Source organism: Pristis pectinata, chromosome 14, assembly GCF_009764475.1.
Source record: "Pristis pectinata isolate sPriPec2 chromosome 14, sPriPec2.1.pri, whole genome shotgun sequence".
NCBI classification, from domain to species: Eukaryota; Metazoa; Chordata; class Chondrichthyes; order Rhinopristiformes; family Pristidae; genus Pristis; species Pristis pectinata.
In genome coordinates, this window is record NC_067418.1 from 8703809 (window position 1) to 8730847 (window position 27039).

Here is a 27039-nt window from a genome sequence, read left to right on the forward strand (position 1 = left end):
CCGGTCGCCGGAGCGGGAGGCGGAGGTTGTTGCCAGCTGAGCGGATCGCCGAGGCCGGAGGGGGCGGCGAGCGGCGGCGAGCGGCGGCGGGAGCGGGCCCTCGGACGGGTGGATTAATGCCAGCGGCCCGCGGGCTCGGCCCGGCCGGCAGGGGGACGTGAGGCGGCGCAGCGAGCAGCGGGTGAGGCGCGGCGGCGGCGGCCGGGGGGAGGCCGCGGGGTCTCTGCCCACGGCCTGACACCGGGCGTTGCACAGACCCTGCTGCACACACACCGTCCTAACCGAATGTGGGCGTATGTTCAGGTGCATATAACCTGCCACATGTCTACACACACACACATAATCAACTATCCATCACCTACAGAGTATATGTTGTATCATCTATATATTACTTATATGTAATGATTTATGACTATATGTGAATATAATCTATTATTGCATGTATAGGTATCCTATACAATCTTATGGATATATACACACACAGAGTTGTACAGCACAGAAATGGGCTGTGTCCATGCTTCCCTTTTTGCCCATCCCCATTAATCCAATTTACCCACTTTATTGTGCATTGCCTACTTAAGTGCGTCTAAATGTCCCTTCAATGGCGTGATTGTATCTGACTCCACTATTTCCTCAGGCAGCACCCTCCAGATATTAACACCTCTCTGTAAAAACAAAATCTCCTCCATCCCTTTAAAACTCCTTCATCTTATTGATAATTAAACCAAATTCTTGTTTGTTTTCCATTCTTCCCTCCATGACTGTCTGCACTTTTACTTTAAACCTTTGCTGCCTTGTGTTTGATACTCATACCATGGGAAAAAGATTTTATATACCTCTATCAGGTGTCCTTTGCTCCAGGGAAAACAAACCCAGCCTTCCCAATCTATTCACATAAATAAAGTCCTCCAATCCGGGCAAAATCCTGGTGAATCTCCAGTGCAACCACATCCTATTGTGTGGTGATAGAACTGCACACAATACTGAAGTGCAATCTAACCAGTGTTTTATAAAGTTGCAAAGTAACATGCCAGTGTTTATATTGTGTCCTGCCGTATGAAGGCAACCATGTCATATGCATTCTTCACTGCCATTTTCGGGGAACTATAGACTTGAACTCCAAGGTTCCTTTGTTTATCAACGTTCTTTAGTGTCCTAATATTTACAGTATATATCCTACCTCTATTTGACCTTGCCTTGCATTTGGGATTAAATTCCATCTGATCTGATCTGTAGCCTTAGACAACCTACCTCACTATCCACAACAAGTAAATCGTACCTCCTATATTCACACCCAAGTCATTAATATGTATCACAAACAACACAAACTGCACTGATCCCTGTGGTATATCTCAGGTCATACTTTTCCAGCCAGGAAAGCATCCTTCCACCACTAGTCTCTGCCTCTTATCACCTATCACTGATGTAAGGCTTACTGGACTGTAGCTACCTGGTTTAGCCCTGTTGCCTTTATTAAATAAAGCAACAACATTAGTTATCCTCCAGTTGTCTGGCACATTGCATATGGCTAACGAGGATGCAAAGATCTCTGCCAGAGCCACAGCTATCTTCTCCCTTGATTGCCATGGCATCCCGGGATAGATCTCAACTCTTATATGTCCCATAACATCAAATACCTCCTCCTTAACTGACCTGCTCCTGATTATCCACATACCCTTGCCTGAATTCGCTATCTTCCATGTCCTTCTCCTTGGTGAATACAGGTTCATTTAGGACCTCACCCATATCACCTAGCTTCACACACAGATTACCCCTTTGGTCTCTAAGGGGATCCACTCTTTCCCTGGCTACCTTCCTGCTCCTGACATGTATGTTTGGCTTGGGTGTATAGGGCACAATTCCTAAAAGGTAAATTGGTTTATTATTGTCTCATATATAGAGGTACAGTGAAAAACTCTGTTTTGTATCCATCCATACAGATCATTTCAACACATCAGTACATTGAGGCAGTACAAGGGAAAAGCAATAGCAGAATGCAGAATAAAGTGTCACAGTTACAGAGAAATTGCAGTGCAGGCAGACAGTAAGGTGCAAGGCCATGATAAGGTAGATTGTGAAGTCAAGAGTCCATCTTATCATACAAGGAGACCGTTAAATAGTCTTACAACAGCGGGATAGAAGCTGTCCTTGAGCCTCGTGGTACGTGCTTTCAGGCTTTGTATCTTCTGCCCAATTGGGTGGGGGGTGTGTGAGAAGAGAGAATGTCTTGGAGGGGGGGAGGGCGGTGGTGAGAAGAGAGAATGTCCGGGGTGGTTGGGGTCTTTGACTATGTTGGCTGCTCTTTACTGAGGCAGTGAGAAATGTAGACAGAATCCATGGAGGGGAGGCTGGTTTCCATGATGCACTGAGCCGTGTCCACAACTCTCTGAAGTTTCTTGTGGTCTTGGGCAGAACAGTTGCTGTACCAAGCTGTGATGCATCCGGGTAGGATGCTTTCTATGGTGACACTAAACCTGGAGGTGTAGTGAATGGTCAGGGTAGTAATAGACTTCAGGGTGATATAAACAGGCTGGTGGGTAGCTGTAATGTGAAATTAAAGTTGAGAAATGTGAATTTTTTACATCTTGATTGGAGGAATGAAAAGAGGCAAAGCAAACTAGAGGGCATGATTCAGAAAAGGGGTATAGAAATAGAGGGATCTGAGAGTACATGTGCATAGATCATTGAAGTGGCAGGACAGGGTGAGGAAGTGGTTTAAAAAAAAGCATATGGGATCCTCAGCTTTGGGCACAGAGTACAATAGCAAGAAAGTTGTGATGAACTTTTATAAAACACTGGTTGGATCACCAACTGAAGTTATTACGTCTAGTTGTGGGTGCCAGGTTTTTAGAAATGAAGTGATTGCTTTGGAGAAGGTAGAGAAGTGATTTACCAACATTATTTCATTGATGAGGTACTTAAATTATGTGGATGAACTGGAGAAGCTGGGGATGTTCTCCTTGGAACAGAGAATCAGAATCAGGTTTATTATTAAAATCCCAAAGTATTGACAAGTGTGGATAAAGAGACATTGTTCCCATTGGTGGAGGGCTCAAGAACTTTGTGACATGTGTTGAAGCTAATTGGTAAAAGAGTTAAAGATGACATAAGGAACAGCTTTTCTCTCCCCCCATAATAAATAAGGACTGAAATGTATTGCTTGTAGTTGTGGAGGTAGATTCAATTGTAGCATTCAAAATGCAACTGAAGGGAGGGAATTTGTAGGGTTATGAGGGAAGGGAAGGGAGGGGGACTAGCTGGATTGCTCTTACATTGAACTGGTATGGATTCGACAGTTGAAAATAGCTTCCGTGCTGTGATTCTGTACATTTTTTATATATTTGTGTGTTATAATTTGTATGTGGTGGGAGTCTCTCTCTGGTAGCACTTTTATCTTGGTTCATATCCCACTCTAGAGACTTGAACATCTATGGTGACTGTCTGATCAAGTACAGAAAGATTGCCGTAATCTTGGAAGTGTTGTTAACACTAGACTTGTGGCATAAAGGATCCATGGCTCTATTTCAAAGATGAGTAATGGATTTCTTCCTAGTGTCTTGGCCTGTTGTTTATTCCTCATTAAAAACTCTAAAAACTGATTATCTGTTCATTATCACTTGGTGGTTTGTGAGTTCTGGCTGTTTACAACTGGACAGCTGTCTTCCCATCATTATACCTCTTGTTGAATGCAGTGTTTTTTTGTGTAAAAGTATTTTTGTATGGTTAACAACCAATAGCCATTTAACATCGCCAGAACAGATAAACAGCAATGTGTATTTGCATGGCACATTTAATTTTATGAAGCAAAACTTACCAGCAAGCCTTGGGAGGGAATTTCAGAGTTGAAAGTTTAAGTAGGCAGATGCACAGCTATCAGTAGCTGCAAAAGAAATATGGATGGGCACAGAGATCTTGGAGGATTGTATGACTGAAGGAGATTACAGCAATAGTGATCAAACACAGATTGGGCAATCATTTAGCTCACTATCTTTTCAGTGCAGAAATGATGCCTCAATTGCCAAATATTTACGGCATTTTCTCTCTGTGTTTCAGATTTCCACTATCCACGGTATTTTGCATGTATACAAGAGAAGTTTCTTGATCAGTGTGTTTTCATCCCAGTAAGAAAAGAAGCAGTGCTGGATCCACGGGAATGAAGACTGGCAAGTGGTGTATGTTTTAGTGGGGGAACATTTGGGGAATGTTAATCACAATATTAAGTTTAGGATAATAATGGAAAATAATAAAAATTAATCAAGTGCTATACTGCTTAACTTGAAAAGAGCTAACTTCTGTGAGCTAAGAAGTGATTTGGCAAGTGGATTGGGATCAAAAATTGGTAGTCAAAACAGTAACTGAACAACAAGAATCCTTTAAAGAAGAGATGAAATGAGTGCAAAATTGACACTGTTGGGTGAGGGCCATATTATTGCATTCCAAAGCCAGAGCTGACTGGATGATCAAAATATTGAAACTAAAATGAGACAGAGGAGGTGGTTTATGACTAATGCAAGGTTTATAACATAGCAGGGATTCAATTGAAGTCTGAAAAATGAAGGGGAAAGGCAAAGAAAGTATGAGAGTTGACCAGCGGCTAACAGAAAACATAGTCTTTTATAAACATACTATCAGTAAAATGTTAGTGAATATAGGAAGTAAAAGCAGGAGTAGGCCTTCAGCTCCTCATGCCTGCTTCACCATTCAGAGCATGTCTGACCTTTTACCTCAGCACCAGTTTCCTACACTAATCCCATAAACCTCGATTCCCATAACATACGAAAATCTATCCAGTGACTGAGTCTCCACAGCACTCTGTGTTGGAGAATTCTAAACATTCACCATCTTCTGGGGAAGTACTTACGAAGCCAATTAGGATTCAAAGAGAGCAACTCGTGGGGGCAGAAAGCTTGGCTGAATACTTTTCATCTGTCTTCACTTGTTGCTGATGTGATAATGCTGTTAGACAGGTTAAAAATAGGTAAGGAAAAGTGGTTTAACACTGCTCAGACTAGAAAAGTCATTCAGCCTAGAGGGACACAGTGGCACAGGTAGCAGAGTTGCTGCCTCAGATCACCAGAAGTTCTGGTTCGTTCCCCACCTCCGGTGCTCTCTGTGTGGAGTTTGCGCATTCTCACTGCGACTGCATGGGGTTCCCCTGGTGCTCCAGTTTTCTCCCCGATTCCAAAGACGTGTTGCTTGGTTAATTGGCCACTATAAATTGCTCCTTGTGTGTAGGTGAGTGTATAGTAAAATCTGGGAGAATTTGAAGGGAGTATGTGGAAAATAAAGTAGCATTAGTGTAGATGGTTAGTGTGAACTTGGCGGGCCGAAAGGCCTGTTTCATGACTCTGTGATTCTAGATGGGATGCATCCTAAGTTAGACAAAAGTAAGAGTAGAAATTGCATAGGCAACGGCCACAATCTCCCAGTCATGTATGTAGAAGTGGTGACAGAAGACTGGAGGTTTGCAAATGCTCCAGCCCAGTGTATAAAGGGGAGGGGGATAAACATGAAAGGTAAAATCAGTCTGAGGAAGGAAGGTCCTTGTGATTAAGAAGGCTTTATACAAGTGGTGAAATCACTTGGATGAACTATTCGCCAGAAATTACTCCCTGTATGTTGTTAGACTAACTTTTTAGGAAAGAAAGAGGGAAGGTGATAATTAGTCCAAAACCATGCTTCATGTTCTGGAGAAGATCCTGAATGAATGTACCAATGTTGTAGCTTTATGATAATGTGTATTACTTCTCAGTCCAATATACTCACCTCCCGAGTGTTTGTAGGAAAGATTTGATTATAACAAAAATTTTAAAAAAAGGCAGATGCTGGAAATCTTTGATTAGAATGAATCTTGCTGAAACTGGTGGATGTGTAAATGAAAACTTTCCTGGTTAATTAAATCATATTCTTACAGGTGATTGTTGTTTTGAATAATTAATTGCAAAGGGAGAGATAAACACAAATAGGTGTGGGCCCCTTTGAGGCAGAAATTGGAGAAATAGGAAAATCACAGACTCCTTAATCACATGGAAGAGACAAAGAAATGATGGAAATTGTGGCGAATCAAGGGTCTAATAAGAGTAAGGATTTTAACTAATATCAGGGTACTGAATGCTAACAAATTTGGTTCAGATGGCTTCGAAGACAGGTGGCTACAGCAGTGCTAGATGCATTGGGATTGTTCTTGCAGCATTCTGTGGCTATCAGAATGGTTCCTGTGGAATGGAATGTGGTAAATTTAACTCACCTGCTCAAGAAAGGAGGGGGAACATAATCCTGAAACAATAGCCCAAATAGCCAAATTTCAGTCGGGAATCTATTAAGCCTGTGGGTAACAGGGCACTTGGAAAATCATAATGTGATTGCACAGAGGTAAAACTGTTATGAAAATAAGTTTTATATATGACAAACGTATGAGTTTTTTGAGGATGTAACTAGCAGGAAATGTAATGAAAACAAGAGAATGTTGTATATTTATATTTTCAGAAGATATTTGATAAGGTGCCACAGTAAAAGTTGTTGCATAAAATTAGAGGTAACGCACTGGTATGGATCGAAGATTAGTTAACAGAGAGAATAAATGTATAATTTTCAGGATGTCAGTGTATAACTAACAAAGTGCTGTAAGTATTGTTGCTTGGGCCTCAACTGTTTACAGTCTTTGTCAATAATATAAATGAGAGAAGTGAATGTAATATATTCAGAAGTACATTCTTATTAAAATGATATGTTCAAACTTGCAGTTGATAGCAAGTTGATGAACATTTCAATTGCAGCAACATCCAAAGCCTTTCTGGAAAGTAAATCCAGATCTCCACAATGATTTATGTCCAAACCTTCATTTTTCTTTTACTCAAGTGACTGGATTTTAATCTTACTGTAATGTTCCTTTGAGTTTTCCTATAAAAGGGATAGATTCCCTTATTGACTCTCTTGAATTCTTCTTTATCATGTAAAGCACCGTCATTAAATAATCTTTAAAGCTTCTACCCTGAGGTGAATATGTCAGGCTTATTCAACTGTAGCTCATATTTTTAACCTTGGTATCAATCTGGTATCTGTCCCAGAATTGCTTGCACTGCTCCAGATGCTGTCTAAGGCTTTATACATACTAATATTTCACTTTCCCACTTTTCATCTGCCTTTTTATACATGTGCACTGGTTCTTTTTACATGTACCTAAGTCCTCCTTTCCTACACAGTTCTTGGTCTTTTATCCTTAGTAAACATTGTTTTTCTCAGAGTTATAATAAAGTCTGGGAAACAAAGCCGACATGATGACTGTAAAATTACTATATTGTCATTATAATCCATCTGATTCACCAATTGCTTTAGGAAAGGAAATATGCCATCCTTAGTTGGTCAGGCCTAAATGTGATTCAGATTTACAGCAGTTGATTCTTAACTATACTCAGAAATGGCACAGTAGCCATTTATTTCATGAGCAATTAGGGATGAGCAATAAATACCAGTATTGTCACATGCCCTGTACAAATAAGCAAGTGGATGATCTCACGTTTGCCTGCATCGAACTCTTATCTGCCTGCTTACTTTATTTCTGCCCCTATGAGGCGTCCTACTCCCATCTATATATCCTGCTGTATTTATTATAATTTGCAAGTTTGCTTGCACAGCTCTCCATTCCTTCATCCAAGTTATTTATACATGGTAGAATGCTGAGGTCCCTGAAAAAAAAATCTCTGGGAACATCATTTAACACCTTCAGAGGAATTCAGAAGAAATTCTCGTTACTACTCCTTTCTGTTTCCTGTCTTCTGCCTACTAACTAATCTTATTTCGGTGCATAGAACCATAGAACACTACAGCACAGAAAACAGGCCATTCGGCCCTTCTAGTTTGCGCCGAAACTTTATTCCGCTAGTCCCATTTACCTGCACCCAGTCCATAACCCTCCAGACCTCTCCCGTCCATGTATCTATCCAATTTATTCTTAAAACTTAAGAGTGAGCCCGCATTAACCACATCAGATGGCAGCTCGTTCCACACTCCCACCACTGTCTGAGTGAAGAAGTTCCCCCTAATGTTCCCCTAAACCTTTCCCCCTTCACCCTAAAGCCATGTCCTCTCGTTCTTATCTCTCCTAGTCTAGGTGGAAAGAGACTACTCGCATTTACTCTGTCTATACCCCTCATAATTTTGTAAACCTCTATCAAACCTCCCCTCATTCTTCTACGCTCCAAGGAATAAAGTCCTAAATGGTTCAATCTTTCCCTGTAACTCAACTCCTGAAGACCTGGCAACATTCTAGTAAATCTCCTCTGCATTCTTTCAGTCTTACTGATATCTTTTAATTTTGGTAACCAGTTACTTAAAAAATTTAGCAAATGCTTCTGCAAGTGTAAGGATGTGACGTTGTGTTCCCTGCAATTTTCCATACAATGGCGTTAGGAAGGCACAATCTGTGCCTGAACTAGAGAACAAGTTATCTACATTGCCTTTTCTGTACATACTGGAGCATAGGGTTATTTTATTGGGTGGATTTTTGGAGCAGCTAAAAAACCTGAGAAAAGTTAAGAGATGTGTTCTAAAATGTGAACGTATCAGTTATTCTCAACACCCATTTAAAGCACAAAATGGGATAGAACTTGAATAGGAATGTTAATATTTAAAAGAGCTTTTTTGTGGTGAAATTTGTGCAGTTGCTCTTGATGTTTTCTAATATAGAACCATAGAACAATACAGCACAATACAGGCCCTTTGGCTCACCATGTTGTGATGAAAATCATTCTCTTCTATATGCTTGAACTTTGGCATCTCAGTTTTCAAGGACTGCACTTGGTTGAGCCTTTGAAATTTTCGAAGCAACAAGGAAGTGACATAGCAGCAATTTGCATTTAAACATTGCCTTTAATCTACAGTAAGTCAGTCTTTAAGTTTACACAGAGGCATCATCAAAAACTAAACACCTAGCCAAGGAAGGAGAAAATTAGGATGGGTGACCCAAAGCATAGCCAAAATAAAAATTACAAGCTGTAATGTAAACAGTTATTCTGGTAGTTACCAGCTTTATTTCAAATAGGAATAATTATTAAAACACTTGAAACTAGTAATACCATTTTCTTTGAAGTTATCTTTGCAAAACCACCACATCATTTATTTTAACAGAATTGCATGTTTTCTTCTTCCTGAGTTGTATAACTATCTGAGGGAGTATGTTAGTAAACCCCATACTGCTTCCACTGTTATTCTAAATCTCTTTGAAGCGTCTCTTTATCTACTTGCTTTTTATTTTAGCCATTTCTATAGAAAAACTTCTGCCTTTTATTATTGCTCCAATGAGGCAGAGACTACAATTTTGGAACTTTCTCCATAAACTTCTCCTTTGGACCATGGTTACGGCCATTTCACCTAACCCTTCTCCTGCTACACATTTGTTCATCTGCTGTGAAGTGTCTTGCGATGTCCCTACATTAACACTGTCGTTTAATGTGTGTGGTTATCGAAGCTGATATGGGTTCAAATACGCAAAGCGTTACTGGAGAAAAGTACTGCATTAACTCTTAAAATGGAATTGGCTTTAATCTATAATTGCAATTGTAATTTCCTGTTGAATTATGACTCAATTGCAAAAGTCCAGTTGCAATTTGAAAAAAATAGTTATTATTACTCAATTTATCGAAAAGCTATTGCAACCATTTTGGGTGAGCCTATGAAAATTATGTTTTATGATATGGGTGAACATATCACTGAAATAGTTCACTATCCCAATTGGTTAATTTCATGGGTGCCCAAGGAATCTTATTTATGTGTGGAACATCTCACTGGGGATTTTTGCAAGTCCCCAGTGTAAAACAGGAATTATAATCAGCAGAGCTCAAGGCCACTGTCTTTTACAGGTTCCAAGTCAAAAAGCTGTATAGAGTATACTTGAAACACATCAACCATGCCACTGGAGCCAGAGAAACCACCTGAAGGTAACGGGGAGGAAAAACCTGTGAGTACACACCTTAATAGGCAGAGTGATTCAGAAGCCGAAAATCTACATCATCAAATAGGACGAAGGACTGAAATCTCCCGCAGTGGAAACACTCTTTCTTGTAAGTTTGTCTTCATACATCTACGTGTGCTCAAGTCCAGGATCATAGTTGTAAGTTAAAGGAAAATCATGAACGGTATCTAATACGAAGTATTTTAGTTTTCCTCTCTTTGTGAATTGTTCTGCAAATTCCAAAGTACCAACCTGGAAATAGTTATATCAAATAATTTATTAAAATTAATTGTGTATTGTATCATTTAGGATTCTGAGCCACAAAAAGGTAATATAAGTTTAACCAGCTTATTAAAAGCAATGTGATTGAAAAGTCTTACAGATAGAACTGCTGTGCAATTTAAAAAAAAATTTTTTTAAATTAATCGCAAATTGGCTGTGATTTTAATCATATTATTAAACAATAATAGAATGCCAGTAATTTACATTTCTGGAGTTAATTGAGGTTTGTGCTTTTAATTGTTTCTTAATGTTTTAAATATTTATTTTATTACTGGTTTCATTAGTTTTTAATACTTTTGAATATTTCTGAATGCCAGAGGTATTCAGAAACATTCATTACTTTGATAGGTGTTTCAGGCTAAGCCAAGAAATGTGGCTCAGCTAGATGGCAGACTTTTCCCCCCACTCATGCACATGCCTCAGTCAAGATGGCAGTGACAGTAGCAGGGCCTTGGTAATGAAGATTCAGGAAGTCTATGGGAAAGAACATCTCACTAGGGATTCAGACGAGCTCAGTCTGGACGGTGCTCATGTCTGTGGTTAAAAAAATCAAGGCCATGTTTTTTAACAGTGATTATATATTAAAATAAAAGTGTTAAGTTGCCTTTGTGCACTTTGGTTGTGATTAGTAGACAGTCTTATATACTGGTCCTTGGAAATGTTATTGGAAAGAGGATGACATTTACAATAAAATTGTACCTGTATTTTATGTAGTTGCATGAATACATTTCTGTTTACATTTAGAAAATGTCTATTCCATAAAATTGCAAATCCTCAAAGGGATATGAGAATGTTCGGATCATAAACATTTTAAAGTAGGTTTATAATATTTAAATCATACTTTTTATTAAAAAGAATTTCTTGTGCAGTGGGAGACCAACTATTTAGTGGAAAGATATGGTTATCTGGGTAAATTGTAGTTGTCCATCTAATTAGGATTTGATTAGATGTTTAATATAGCAGAGTCATAATTCTGCTGGTTTCTAAAGTTCAATAATCGATTCTCATTTCAGATTGTCACGTTAGACCTGACCCTGAGGAGTGATGTTAGTGCTAGCTATCATCCTACACATTTTTGTGATGGTCAAGGATATATGATATTGAAATATGAACATGTCATGCCATAATTGTTAACTTTTTTTTGTGTGTTCCAGCTGTTTCTCCTAATCTGGTTTCTGTAGAGGAGTTAATTGAGGCAGAAAAAGGAGTTTGTAACATGGCTTTAGCCCATGAGATCGTGGTTGATGAAGGTTTTGTAATCAAACAGCGCGATCTACCAGAGAGCAGGTACATTCTTTGAACAGAATAATAGTGTTTATTTTTTGGCTTCTGAAATCTCATACTTTTAGTTCTTGTTAATACATCAGTTGCCTTACAACCAAAATTATTAAAAGATCCAACTTTATTTGGTTTCCATGCTAATTGCCAATTTTTGCCTAAACAAAACTCAGCCAGGGCTAACTTAGGGCAAGCTGAACTTATCTGTTTGTGGGTCACTGTGATTTCTAATTTCACAAACTATTGCCCCCCTCACTTGCCCTGCCAGGCACCTTCCGCCCCATTCATGGAAGAATCTATGGTTTACCCACTTCAGCTTCATCAATCACCTCAGATCTCACAAAGCCATCTTGGAACTAAGTCAGCCTTCTCCTGAGGGACTGCCCATGATTGAAGAGATCTGGACACTCTTTCTGTAGTAAAGGAAATATAGAAGTCTGCTGAAAGGACAGACAGATGAGTAATTTTCTTAATTAATTGACCAAGGTAGTCTTTAATGTAGAACTGACAGAATAACAGCATCAAAATGGCATTTACAGTACATATAAACGCATACTGTGCATTGAAGCTAAGAGTGACTGTATAACTAATCTAAAGTTGCTATCATGTCAACAGTTTTGAGAAAACAATTGAAGATATTATGAAGAAAGCTTTTTGGGATTGTTTACAAGCTCAGCTAAATGAGAATCCACCAGTTTACGACCATGCAATCAAGCTTCTAGGTGAGATTAAAGAGGTAAGATCTCCAGGGTTATTGTAGCTCCCCCCCACCCCCCCATTTCATTTTGGAACTCCCTTGTTTAACTGCTGTTTAGAAATAGTATTCAGTACAGGCAAATCCCACCTGATTATCCTGAGGAGATGGTGATGGTGGGCTGTTTTCTCCAGAGGATGACACATTCCACATTAAGTGTCACTCCAATGCAGGAGTGTTATTGCAGGTTTCCTTTCCTCATAATCCATTAGTAAATCAGTTGGGTTTTTAGAAACATCCAGTAGCCTTTATTGTGTTCTCACTTAATTAAACAAGCACAACTTGCTGCAGTGGAAGTTGATCACCAGGTTGCTTGTCTAATGCCATCAGCATGTTGGTAGGGCTGCTGTAACATTGGTGATTGAACTTCCCGTGGTGTATAGGTCAATTTCTCACCCGCAAATAGTTTAATGCTTGGAATCAGGAAATGGCAAGCAATCCACAGATTCCTACCAGTATATTAGCTGTAACCCGTATGTGTGGCCCACCACACAGCCTCTCCTGTCTTCTGGAGATGGAAACCTGAATAATCCAGAGGAAGCAAAGATGACAGAGGTGGCTTGCACAACCCTAAAGCAATACGCATTATTGTAAGTTTGTATAATAGTTTGTCATAATAATCATACACTGAAATATTGTTGGAACTGTACTAGTGAGCATATAAGTCATTGAAGTTGAAATTATCACACCGTATAGTATCTGGTGTCAGTTTTGAAAACCACTTGATTATTTGCCATCTCCCATCCAGTCTGATATTCACTGCATCATTCACATGGTTGTAGTTAATACACAAGAATAAACAGATTATTGGATTTTGTTGACTATTGTTTCTAATGTAAACTAATTTTTATCCATCCACAAGTCACTGTGATATAGAAAGTATTTTGAACATTGAGCAGTTTACATTCTCACTTCTGTTTTATTGCAACCATATGAAATGCAGTAAATATATTGAGATGTTTTGCCAAGGTAAGCAGTATGAAAATCACAAAGTCATCCCTTCAGCCTGGCATGTTCATCCTGCCCACGGTACCTAGCTATACTAATCCCAGTTACCCACATTACGTCTGCAGCTATTGATGCCCTGGTGGCTCAGACACTCAGCCAGATGCTTCTTAAACGTAGTCAGAGTATCTGCTGCCACCACTTCTTAAGGCAGAGCATTCCAGACTCCAACTGCCCTCTGTGTAGGGGGAAAATTTCACCCTCTAAACCTCAGACCAGACCTCTCACCTTAAATCTGTGCCCTTTGGTCTTAGACACCCGCACTATGGGGGAAAATAGTTTTTTTTTACTATCTATCCCACTTATAATTTTATATATCACTTCTATCAGAGAGATTTTTGCATAGTAGAGGAATTAAGGGTTATGGGGAAAAGGCAGATAGGTGGAGCTGAGTCCACGGCCAGATCAGCCATGATGTTATTGAATGGCGGAGCAGGCTCGACGGGCCAGATGGCCTCCTCCTGCTCCTATTTCTTATGTAACGAATAGGCCAAACAGCCTATCAAACTGCTCTGTTGTTCAGTAAAATCATCAGTCATCTGATCCTTGGCATAACTCCATTTTCCTGCCTTTTCCTACTTTTGCTTATAGCAATGCAAGTGATTATTGATTTTCAGTTGTGGAATTCTGAGAGGTAAAACAGCTGTTACTTAGATGATTCCAGTATTTTGGCAGTGAAAAGGGTGTACCCATGTCTTTTAAGAACATTTCGGGCTAGTTTGTTACATTCATGTTGAAAGTGTTCAAAGGAATAGTTTGGATTTTGCTGATGCTTCCATCTAGTTTCTGATTTCTGCACTATTATCTTTTAGACTCTGCTCTCATTCTTGCTGCCTGGTCACACCAGGCTGAGGAACCAAATCAATGAAGTTCTGGATCTGGAACTCATAAAACAGGAGGCTGAGAACAATGCATTGAACATCCCAAAGCTAGCTGACTTCATCATTGGGATGATGGGAACACTCTGCGCTCCCATTAGGGATGATGACATCAAGCTCATCAGGGGCATCTCGGATGTGGTGCCATTATTCAGGTAAGATTACATGTTAAAATTCAATAATAATGTGTGAACTTACTAGTGGATCTTGTGTTTTATCTGATTGGGTTACAAATTGAAATCTGTGATGTAATACATCATCCCATCTGCCTTTTTGTTCTTCTTCACCCTCCTCACAGTGATCAGTTTTCAAGCTTAAGTATGATCGTGGAGGAGATTTGGAAAGTCTCTCTTATTTCTGGTTTAATAGTAGCAGGTGGGAGCGATAGTAACAGGTCACTGGATAATTAAGGAATAGGAAACTTTAAGAAATTGAATGTGACATGATCTCTTAAGCACACATTAGAACTGTATTTTTTAACAGGCAAAATTGGTAACATGAAGTAGCACTTAAAATAAATTTTGCAGCAGTTATTTGGGACCAGTTACACTGCAACTTCTTGTTCCTCCCCTCTACAAACACAAAACTGACAAAATTTCTGCTATTGGTGAAGAAACGTAAGAACTTTCATTTCTCTGCATATTTTGGCATGTTATTCAGCTGCATTATGTGGTCACGTGTTTGCTTATAGTTGGGACTGCAAAGTTCATTTGGCCCTTGCCATTATGGTTATGAGTTCAAATCCCAGAGCTGTCCATGAGCTGGATTAACTCAACCTGCTCTACTTTCGTGCATGTAAATATTTTGTTATGATTTCTGGAAGGAAAAGAGATGCAAAATATTTATTGATTAGATTCTATTACTGAAGGCTATTACTTTTGATATGTATAAATGTATTTATCGCACAAAAATTTGAAAATGAGACAAAACTTGGAAGTATGGTTAAAAAAAATGAGGAAGGTATTAATAGACCACAAGAGGACATAAGTAAGCCGGTGTAAAGGATAGACCTGGCAGTTGAAATTTAATGCATAAAACTGTGAAGTGATACAGTATGCTTCTTAGGAAAAATAGAGACAATAATGATGAAAGGGACCACAGGAACAAAAAGACTTAAAGGGCATGAAAGTGTGTGAAACTTGGAAGCAGTAAGTACATAGAATACAGAGGTATGTAAAATGTTTTAGCATTCTGCCAAGATGGTGTAATGGTTATTTAATATGCAGGTAATTATCTTTATCATTGTGGGCAGTTTGAGAAAACGATTGTGTAGGATACTGGGCTTCATAAATTCAAGCACAGAGATTTTATTGAACTTTTATAATCAATGATTAAACCACAGCCAGAATAAGAAGGATGTGAATACCCTAGAGAATCATCATAGAACGTAGAACAGTACAGCACAATACAGGCCCTTCAGCCCATAATGTTGTGCTGACCTTTAAACCTCGCCTAAGACTACCTAACCCCTTCCTCCCACATATCCCTCTATTTTAAATTCCGTCATATACTTATCTAGCAATCTCTTGATTTTGACCAATGTACCTGCCTCCACCACCACCCCAGGCAGTGCATTCCATGCCCCAACCACTCTCTGGGTAAAAAACCTCCCTCTGATATCTCCCTTGAACTTCCCACCCATTACTTTAAAGCCATGCCCTCTTGTGTTGAGCATTGGTGCCCTGGAAAAGAGGTGCTGGCTGTCCACTATATCTATTCCTCTTAATATTTTGTACACCTCTATCATGTCTCCCCTATTCTTTCTTCTCTCCAAAGAGTAAAGCCCTAGCTCCCGTAGTCTCTCCTCATAATGCATACTCTCCAAACCAGGCAGCATCCTGGTAAATCTCCTCTGCACCCTTTTCCAATGCTTCCACATCCTTCCTATAATGAGATGACCAGAACTGGACACAGTACTCCAAGTGTGGTCTAACCAGAGTTTTGTAGAGCTGCATCATTACCTCGCGGCTCTTAAACGCGATCCCACGGCTTATGAATACTAACATCCCATAAGCTTTCTTAACTATCCTATCCACCTGTGAGGCAACTGAGAGAGCATGTAAACTTACTAAAATGATTTCGGGATTGGAGAAGTTTAAGCTCTGAGTTGTAGCCAAGAGAATCTAGCATTGGTCTCCTTGGAGCTGGGAAGGTTGACAGAAAATTTTATTGAGGTGTACAAAATCATGATGAGTTTAGAGGAAGTAGAGAAAAACTGTTCCCATTATTGAAGGGGCCAAGGACTACATTTAAAGTGATTTTCAAATGATCCAGAGGTAATGTGAGGATTTTATTTTATACAGAGCATGTATTATGATTTACAGTGCTTAGCCTGTGAATGTGGTGGATGCTGGTGTAATTTTGGTCTTCAAAGGGAATTGGATAGTATTTGAATGTAAAACTTTGCAAGGTTATGAGGAAAGATGGTTGAACAGGACTGACGACAGTGAGCCAGAACTGACTTTGTGGGTTCTGGCTCACTGAATGACTTCCTCCTGCAAAGTAGCAATTCTATAATTATAATTCTATAATCAATCAAGAAACGGTGGCAACAAAAGGGTGATGCCTTTTTAGAAGAATTTAAAACCAAAAAGAGTTTAAACCCAAGAATACATCTCTCAGCTTGCCACAGTAGCTTTAAGTCACTGTCCAAACACTGCTGTCAAGTCAGAATGAACTATAGCTTGTAGCTTTCAAGCAGAATGAAAGACCAGTCTCCTGGTCAGAACCCCAGTGTGAGCAGTGAAAAAATCATTGTTAACAGAACCATCCAAAATGCACTTGTTCAAAAAATAAAAGCCAGCTCAGAAGATTTTTAGATGATTATATTTTGGTCCAAGTGTGCTTTGTTAAAAAATAAACCTTACTCGTTTATGACTTTGTCCAATTACGATGGTGGGTTTGTTCCTGGAAACTGGGTGCATCAAGGTATGATATTGTGATAGCCAGATTGGAGCCACACACCAGACTCTGTTAAAGCTGCAGACTGAAAAAATAAGGAACAAGTTATTCTAGACATGTATTTTGTTTTGACAGGGAGATTTTTGCTGTGCTGGATTTAATGAAGCTTGACATGGTGAATTTTGCCATTAGCAGTATTCGACCACACTTGATGAAACAGTCTGTTGATTATGAGCGAAAATGTTTCCAGGAATTCTTTGATAAGCAACACGGTGAGAGTGAAGAGTCGTTTCATAGTTGTAATGTATTACCTGGACCGTTCAATGATTTTGGACTTAACTTTATTTGTACTTCTTAATAAAATCAGAATTATTATCATTGACACATGATGTGAAATCTGTTGCTTTGCGGCAGCAGTACAGGGCAAATACATAAAAATCTATAAATTACAAAAATAAATAGTGCAAGAAGAGGAATAATGAGGCAGTGTTCATGGAACTTCAAGAAGGGGAATCATGAAACGTTCAGAAATCTGGAAGGGAAGTAACTATTCCTGAATCATTGAGAGTGGGTCTTCAGGCTCCTGTACCACCTCCCTGATGGTAGTAATGAGAAGAGGGCATGTCCCAGGTGGTGAGGGTCCTTAATGATGGATGCTGGCTTTTTGAGGCACTCCATCTTGAAGATGTCCTCGACAGGTGGGGGGCGGTTGGGGGGGTGGGGGGTTGTGTCCACGATAGAGCTGGCTGAGTCTATAACCCTCTGCAGCCTCTTGCGATCCTGTGCATTGGAGGCTTCATACCAGGGGGCGATGCAACCAGTCAGGATGCTCTTCACTTACAGAATCTTTGATGACATACGAAATTTCCTCAAACTCCTAATGAAGTAGAGCCACTGGCCTGCCTCCTTCGTGAGTGCATCAGTGGGTCGGGCCCAGGACAGCTCCTCTGAGATGTCAATGAACAGGAACTTGAAGCTGCTCACCCTTTCTACTGTTGACCCCTCAATGAGAACTGGTGTGTGTTCTCTCAACTTCCCCTTCCTGAAGTCCACAGTCAGTTCTTTAGTCTTGCTGATGTTGAGTGTGAGAAACTTGAGTGCGAAAAACTGAATTTGTTAAAATGGTACATGAGTAGAGAAGATAACAAGGGAATATGGGTAAATCAGTTGATATTGATTACTAGCGTGGTCTGCCTTTTAGGTACATTGTATCTTTATTTAATCCAGTCATGTTGGTTGGGAATATTCCTCACTAGCTCTCCATGACGTCAGTCAGTATGTAAAAAAAAAAGATGATGGATTAGTGATTATGGTGTGCTGAAGTCATTCACTGCTCTATTGACTTTCTTTATCACACTGCTGAAGAGAAAGAATTCATTTATAAGATTGCTTGAGTCCGTGACATGATTTGAATTTACTGTTTTTATTTAACCAGTTTGGTTTTGTAGCACAGAAGCATAGAATTATACATCAAGGAAACAGGCCTTTCGGCCCAACTCACCTATGCTGACCAAGTTGCCTACTCCCATTTGCCTGCATTTGACGCATATCCCACTAAACCTTATCTATCCATGTACCTGTCCGAATGTCAGTTGAACATTGTAATTGTACCTGCCTCTACCACTTACTCTGGCAACTGGTTCCACATACTCCTCTGTGTGGAAAAAGTTTCCCCTCAGGTCCCCTTTAAATCTTTCCCCTCTCACCTTAAAATCCATACCCTTTAGTTTTAGACCCCCACCCGCCCACCCTGGGAAAAATATTGTGACCATTCACCAAGTCTCTGCCCCTTATGATTTTAATACCTCTGTAAGGTTACCCCTCAGCCTCCCATGCTGCAGCTTAAAAAAAAGTGCCCTGGCCTATCCTGTCTCTCCTTATAACTCAAGCGCTCCAATCCCAGTAACACCCTTGAGAAGCTTTTCTGCACCCTTTCCAGCTTAAAGACACCTTTCCTTATAGCTAAGTGACCAGAAATGCATACAATACCTCAAATGTGGGTAGAAAGGGACCCATGCAAGCTTTATGTGTTACTGGCTTATAAGGTAGGGCATCATCTGATTTAAAAGGAATTGCATTTATATAGGGTGTTTTAATGACCTCAGAATGTCCCAAAGCATAAGACCAAGAAAGTACTTTTGAAGTACAACCAAATAATGCACAGTAAGCTCGCATGAACAAAAGTGTGGTGATGACCAGATTCTTTATAATGCAAATGAGAATCAGAATCAGGTTCATTGACATGAAATTTGTTGTTTTGTGGCAGCAGTACAGTGCAAGGCATAAAAATTACTATAAGTTACAAAAATAAATAAATAGTGCAAAAGAGCCCACTAATATTGACCTTTTCTTCCTTTCCACCACTGGACTACTGCAGACACCCTCAATGATGTAAAATTGGAAGATTCTGCTTTATCTGAAATCTGAGAATATCTTTGTTTTTTGTTTAAATAACTTGATTTTCTTTTTTGTCATAGGTTCATTGGAGGTCGCTACAGAATGGCTGCAAGAGGCAGCGAGTGAAGTCCTGGCCTCTGATACTTCTGTGCTTGATGGAGCCACAGCTGGTGCCACAGATGTTTCAGCATTGTGCCCTACCTCAGTGTTAAACCATGCATATGTTAAATTGCTGAAATGGGATCATGCCAGTAGACTCTTCCCAGAGGTTGGTACAATTTCCTCACCTCATCTACACTGACAAGAACACAAGAAAATAGGAACAGGAGTAGGCTATCAGGCCCTTCAAGCCTGCCTCACCCTTCCACATTATCGTGACTGATCGCTGCTGCCTCAATTCCAATTCTGTGCCATCTCTCTATGATCTAGCAAATATTTATCCACCTCCAGTTTAAATACTTCTAGTGACCTCACTTCCACAAAGCTCCTGGGCAGAGAATTCCAAAGGTTCACTGTGGAGGCGGAGTCAGTGAATATATTCAAGGTGGAGATTGGCAGACATTTAAACTACAAAGGAATCAAGGAGTCTGGGGAGAGAATGGGAAAGTGGTGTTGAGGCCCAGATGGATCAGCCATGATCTCACTAAATGGCAGAGGAAGCCCAAGGGGCAGATGGACCTGCTCGTGCTCCTTTTTCTCGTATTATCAAACCATTGTGAGACCATACTGGTACTTGTTTTATGGTCTTGGCCTCTGTAAAGCTTAAATGATTTAAGTTTGAGAACAGCTGCCTTTTTTGTACGGTATTTGGGTTTATTGTGCACAAACTGCCTGCTGTGTATCCTACGCAATGACAGTGACTCATTGCCTATAACACATGAAGGCACTAAGGGTTTCTTCCGGTGCTCTATAAATGCCAGACCTTTCTCCTTTTAAATGCATGATTAGTGGTCAGGTCAATTAATGCTGACAGCAGTTTGGGATTTGGTAGCCTGTCCCATTTCCTTGGACAAGAATTACTGCAGAGTAAAAGCTATAAAAACAAAAAGGGAAGAGCATTTAAAATCTGACAATAATGGACAAAGAACAGAAAATGAAGAAAGCAGTTCCGTGGAACACACTACAGGTGAATTGGTTGCTGTACTGAAGTTTGTCCTGCTCGGGTGATTTGCCATTTTGTTGTGCCTTTTCCTTTAGCCTGTGCTGATGGACCAATCCCGTTTTGAGGAGATGCAGAGGGAGCTGAATCAGCTGACCATTACTGCAGCTGTCCTGCTAGTTATATACAACATGACCGGTGCTGCCATTTCAGGGCTTTCTGGCTTCCTGGACAGACTGAAGGGGATTATTAAAGTCTTACTGACAGGCATGCATACTCAGTAAGTGATTTATTGCATTGCTTCAGACATACACTGCTCCGATTTGGAATTCACCACCCAGATGATTTTGATAGAATATCTAAATCTTAGTTTCAAAGAACCACTTGGAGATTACATGAAACAAGCTGGTCAGTGTAGGTATTTATCCCCTAGTTGAACAGTAATCCCAATCTCATGAATTTGCTGTTTCAGTGTATGCCTGTGTTAGAGGAGGTGCACTTGAGGTTCATTGGACTGATCTTTAGATATTAAGCAAATCAAGGGACATGGGGTTATTGAAGGAAAGTGGCACTGAGGTGAAAGGCCAGCCATCTTATTGAGTGATAGAATAACCATGAGGGGGCGAATGGCCTAGTGCTGCTTCTATTTCTACCCTCTTCTCCTTTTCTTTAATCACCCCACGAACCTTCCTTAAACCATGATGCTGACTTGATTTCAATCATTAATGTTTCATGGCCTTAAATCTTTATACTTTTCCCTGCCCTATATTGTTAAATATATCTATAAATCAGACTCCCTTTGTTCTGGATCTCTCAGCCACTTTCCTACCCGTTGTGTCCCACACCTTCACAACTCTTTTAAAAAGCAAAATACTGCAGGTACTGGAAATCTGAATTAAAAACATTTTCTACAAAGTATTCAGAGGGTCAGGAAGTATCTTCAGATCGAAAAACAGAATTGATATTTCAGGTCAATGATGATATTTCATTGGAACCCATTTTTAGCTACCCTGTCAAATCACCTTGTAATCTGCTTTGTTTTAACTAAAGCACTTTATTTCATCTAGAAACATGGAAAACCCACAGCACAATACAGGCCCTTTGGCCCACAAAGTTGTGCTGAACATGTCCCTACCTTAGAAATTACCAAGCTTACCCATAGCCCTCTATTTTTCCCAGCTCCATGTACCTATCCAAAAGTCTCTTAAAAGACCCTATCGTATCTGCCTCCACCACCGTTGCCGGCAGCCCATTCCACGCACTCACCACTCTCTGAATAAAAAACTTACCCCTGACATCTCCTCTGTACCTACTCCCCAGCACCTTAAACCTGTGTCCTCTTGTGGCCACCATTTCAGCCCTGGGAAAAAGCCTCTGACTATCCACACGGTCAATGCCTCTTATCATCTTATACACCTCTTTCAGGTCACCTCTCATCCTCCATCGCTCCAAGGAGAAAAGGCCGAATTCACTCAACCTGTTTTCATAAGGCATGCTCCCCAATCCAGGCAACATCCTTGTAAATCTCCTCTGCACCCTTTCTGTGGCTTCCACATCCTTCCTGTAGTGAGGCGACCAGAACCGAGTACAGTACTCCAAGTGGGGTCTGACCAGGGTCCTATATAGCTGCAACATTACCTCTCAGCTCCTAATCATGCCAGATAGTATCCTGAGGAATGTTTGGTGTATCCTTACCTGTAATGTGGGTTCCTCAACCTCCTATGCTACTTCAGCTGTGGTTTTACTACAGTTTTATATAGATGCAACATTATATTCAGTTAATGAGGAACACCACCTCATCTGTGGGCATATTGTAGCCTGCAGGCCTTGATATTGAATTCTCCAACCTTTAGATAACTTGCTTTTACCCTCTGTTTGTTTCAGGACTGGCTATTTTTCCCTTCCATCCCTCTTTTCTTTCTGTCTGGTCCCAGTAGGCCAGACTGTACAACATTACCTAGACTTTACAACACTAGCACCACGTTACACGGGCAAAAGAACTTAACTGCTCTTTTATGGCTCCATCATTATGTCACCCTGTCCCAGAAGTTCCCTTTGTTGCTCCTTCCCACCTTCTCTGCTACTTGTTTCTGTCTTTCTCAGTCCTGATGAAGGGTCTTCAGACTGAAGCGTTAACTGTTTCTTTACACAGCTGCTGCCTGAGCTGCTGAGTTTTTCCAGCACTTCCAGTTTTTTTAAAGTTAAAGTCAGTAACTCTTAACCATAAAGCTCAGTGTTATACTTTTCTTTAATGAGGAATATGGAACCGTAGACCTACTCCATCATTCAGTCAAATCAATTCTGATCCTTGATCTAACACCGTACATCCAATGCCTTTGTCCTGTATCCTTGATACCTTCAGTTACAAATTACCTGTCACAGATTAAAAATTAATGCTTGACCTAGCGCCAGTTGTCGTTTGTAGAAGTCCCAAAATTCAACTACCCGTAGATGTCAAACTGTTTTGCAACTTTTGAAAGGCCTGGCTCTAATTTTCAATATCCTGTACCTCTTCCTCCTTCTCTTCCTTGCTCTCTTTCCCATCTACTTTCCTCTTTAGCCTCTCTACTCTCTACTTTTTTTTTAACTTCTCTCATGCATTTTCTCCCTCTCTCCGTCTCCCTCTGGTTTCCTGTGCCCTTTCACATCCTTTCCCTTCCATTCGATCTTCTCTCGCACCTCCCTTGCCTCTCACACTTCCTCCCTGCACCTCTCCTCCCCAGGACTAATCATCAATTTATTTATAAAAATCCTAATATTCTGGAGAATTAAATTTATTCTGATTCAAAATAGATGTTGCAATCGGTTGACCCAGCAGACTCTAATATTGGGAATGTTCTCTGAATAATTCCCGTTTTCCATTATTCCTGTTTATTTTTTGTAAAAAAAACAAAAAGACCTTGAAAAATGAAAGTAAGTATTTTATTTTGAAAACATTTATTGCATTTACAGCTCCTTTCACCTTGCCGAAGCTATGACCAGTATGAGTGAGCAGATCTGTGTGGAGGTAAATAACTGCTTAACTCAACATGGTTTCTCACTACTACCTACTGAAAAAGCGATGGTGTTGAAAGGTCAAATCCAGGCCATATCTAATCCGGATAACTCTGTTCGCAAATTAATAGGTAAGAATATACATTGAAATACATTAAGTGCTTTGTAGATGTAACTTGTGCATTTGGCAGTCCAGACCAGTCAGTGTTTAGGAATGCTTGTAGACTGGCCTTTGTTGAAGCTGCCTGCCAGTTAGAAATGGTTCAGTTGCTAGGAATCTAATGATCGATCTGAGCCGAGGGAAGAAGTAGTCGATCGGGGCCGGGGGATCGGGTGACTCAGCTATGGCTGGGCAAATCAAACGATCGAGCTGGGCCCGGGAGAGTCCACACGGACAACTAACTAGCTGAAAATATTGTGAACATTTCTTGTGTTTCAGATGACATTGTCTGAAATATTAGTGTAAGCAGGAACTTTCAACAGGGGATTGGTGTGCCAATGCCAGCTGTTCCTTCCCTCACACCATCAAGTACCCCCTCCCTCCCCCACCACCAAGCAGGCTCCCAACCCCTCCGGGGGGGTGGGGGGGGGGGTGGCAGGTGTCGGGTCCCCATCTCTCTACAGGCCACTGGATTCCATTCCATGGAGCCACTGATCCAACACCGTCACTGCCCTCTCGTTAAGTCATGTGATTGCCACCGTAAAACCAGGGGAAGCAGCTCATTTCTATTTTATATTTCCAATTCTAGAACTATTGAAGAGGTAATTTACAGAGCGTGTTCCATCATATTTGAAAGTAAATTAACATTGCTTTTAATCAGATAGTTCATTAATTCTGAACTTGCAGTTCTGATAGTAGCTGTAGTTTAAGAAGGTTTTCTAAAAAGTTATTGCATCTTGTCCAGACTCCACATAGCTGCTTAGAATCTGATTAAATCCCTGGTTCTTGGCTGGATTGTGAGCTGGCTGCTCCAGTTCGATAAAAAGCCCATTTATAAGGAGTTCTACCCATTGCTGTTTGCCATACTCTACCTTCATTTAGTTATTTCTTTTGACAGATGTACGAATGCAGACTTTTCTGAAGATGCACCTCGCGGCAAGCAATCCAAAATCCGTTTCAGTCCCTGGAGGGCTTGGCCCCATTAAAAGAGAGCTGGAAGAGATAACAGTCAAATTTCTTCACCTTGTAAACTATAACAAGTTGGTCTTCAGTCCTTATTATGACACTATCTTGGCTAAAGTGCTCCAAAGGAATGAGACACAACTTCCAGGGGCAGGTGAGAAGGAACAATGATCATAGTATCTAAAGCTTTGCACATTGAATAACACGATCTTTTCGTTTGTGTGCCTCTCCATGTACCTAGCTGGTTTCATTCTCTTTTTGGTTTGGGGAGGGAAAATTGTGAAGAAATAGCTTGGTTTGGAATGATCTGAGACATGGGGTGGGGTGAGGAGGGTGGCAGAATCCAGTTAGCCCTTGCTGTTTGTATAGGGTGTGTTTTGAAGTAAAGATCCAGTTATTTTCTGGGAAAATTTTAAATTATACTTGAATGATTTTTCATCAGAAGTTATCTCTATTCCTCTCCCCCCTCACCATCCAAAAACTCAGATTAAAGCACCTTGAGACTATTCACTACATTAGAGACCCAATATAACTCTGGGTCATTGAATGGAGACTAAAATTATGTCTCCTTGACAACAGGCTTCCACATCACTAATCATTGCAGGTGGAATTCCGGTTGGTATCAATTAATTAATAGAAGGAGCAGCCCTTGGTATTGGCTGGTCTAGATTGATGCTACAATCTAGTGATGCATACCTACCAGTGCAAGAAGCCCACTGCACTTCTCTGGGCAGTTCTGGTTCTCATCAATATGGGCTGAGAGCATGAACCCCATTTCTGATGAGCCCCTTGCATGCCAGAGAAGTGAAGCACCCCCTTTTGATGCATCTCTTTAATTGAACTGTAATCAGCAGAAAACCTCCCTTCAACAAGAAGAATGACCTTGGTATTTATAGCCTGTTGTGCACTTATTTCTAGAGTGCAACTACCGTTCCTGAAGCCTTTGTTCCAGTCCTGATACCAGTCCTATGTTCAGGTTGAGGCAGAGTTATCAACCCTTCACAACTTACCGAGATTTGCAACCTCTCAGCTACAGCCCAAATCCAATCCGGAAAACCTTCAAAAATGTTATCTTTTGTGTGAAAATAGGAAGACCACTTACACTGCACTTATTGAGCCCGAGTTAGAAGCATCGAATGGATATTCCTGTACCCTTCAACTTGGGTTGTTGCTCAAATCCATGGGGGAGATTTTAATCTTTCTTTTTTGTGGTAGTTCAATATATATTCAAAAAAAAGGATCAGATGCAGCCAAATCTTTTTTTTCTTGTATTGTTTATATATTTGAATATGCAAGCAGCCAACACATTACCATCACTTAGTGGATCATTTTTGGAAGCTAAATTTGGGACCACTGTAGAAACGGTTTAAAATGAGGATATTGCTTGGATTTGCTTTCATGCACAGTAAACATGTTGAATTATTAAATACAATCATCTTCAATGAAAACATTTATGTCACAGTGGATATAAACTCAGTATTTTCCTCACTGTTGGTTGCGATGTCGTATTATAGCTTGCTTGCTGAGCATTATGTTTGCCTCTTCTGTACTGTTACATAGAGTGGCTACAGAAATGGTATGTATTGTACTGACTACAAGTTGTACTTTACCACTGTAAATACTAGTAACTTATTTTGTAAAACTTAAGAATGTGCATAATTTTTTTCAGCTGCATGTTTCCAAAATTTTGCAGTAGTGATAATGTATAGTATTTAAACAAAAAATGCAAACCTATGTATCCTGGTGTAATAAAGGTACATTGAGTGGCAGTAGTTGTTTTATAAAGAAACAACAGTGGATATCACAGTTCTTACAAGTGATGCACTATGACCACTAGTGTTTTGTGCTGCTGATGTACTACATGTGGTGATCCTGAGGAGAACGCCTTGGTCAGGTATGGAAAAAATCAGCCATCTGTTATTATCTACTGACTCCTATCAGAGAGCACATGTGGGTAGTGGGAAAGAGCAAGTGTGGGGTTTGGTATCAGAAAGCATAAAAGAACAGGCAGGGCTGTATTGTGCTTCAGACTTGTTCTGCTATCCACTGATTGATAGTAATGGGTGAGGTAGTGGATAACTAACAGATCCCTACATCTTCCCTGAAAGCTCAAAGATCTGTTGGCCTTAGTCAAGCTCTGGGCACGGGCTGCACCTCCCGTTGTAGATTGCCAGGAGCTAACAGCTGAAAATTCAGCTCCAGATCCCACACCTACTGGAAGCCTAGCATTGCATTGAATGTATTTGGCAGTGGGCCAATGCACATTTGGGTAAAAAAATAAACAACTGGCCCTAAACTAACCAGTGACTGAAATAGGCAAAAGTTTTTGGAAAGGTAGCGGTACTGTGTCCCTCTGCAGCACCTGCCCCACCTCAGATC

At 40.3% G+C, this 27039-nt stretch overlaps 1 protein-coding gene across 5 annotated transcripts; it reads left to right on the forward strand.

Moving 5' to 3' along the window:
* Window positions 1-26452, forward strand: LOC127577718 (T-complex protein 11-like protein 1). Of its 5 annotated transcripts, none has more exons than XM_052029207.1 (12): window positions 1-303; window positions 4054-4163; window positions 9858-10058; window positions 11386-11518; window positions 12125-12245; window positions 14081-14301; window positions 17183-17319; window positions 19525-19712; window positions 20642-20823; window positions 23496-23668; window positions 24596-24814; window positions 25579-26452. In XM_052029207.1, the coding sequence occupies exons 3-12, from the start codon at window positions 9905-9907 to the stop codon at window positions 25596-25598; spliced, it is 1548 nt and encodes a 515-aa protein (XP_051885167.1). In that variant the 5' UTR covers window positions 1-303; window positions 4054-4163; window positions 9858-9904; the 3' UTR covers window positions 25599-26452. The 5 variants fall into 5 exon arrangements, with proteins under 5 accessions (XP_051885167.1, XP_051885166.1, XP_051885165.1 ...); XM_052029206.1 differs by having other exon boundaries at window positions 1-181; window positions 4054-4172; XM_052029205.1 differs by having other exon boundaries at window positions 1-181.
* The last annotated feature ends 587 nt before the right edge of the window (window positions 26453-27039 follow it).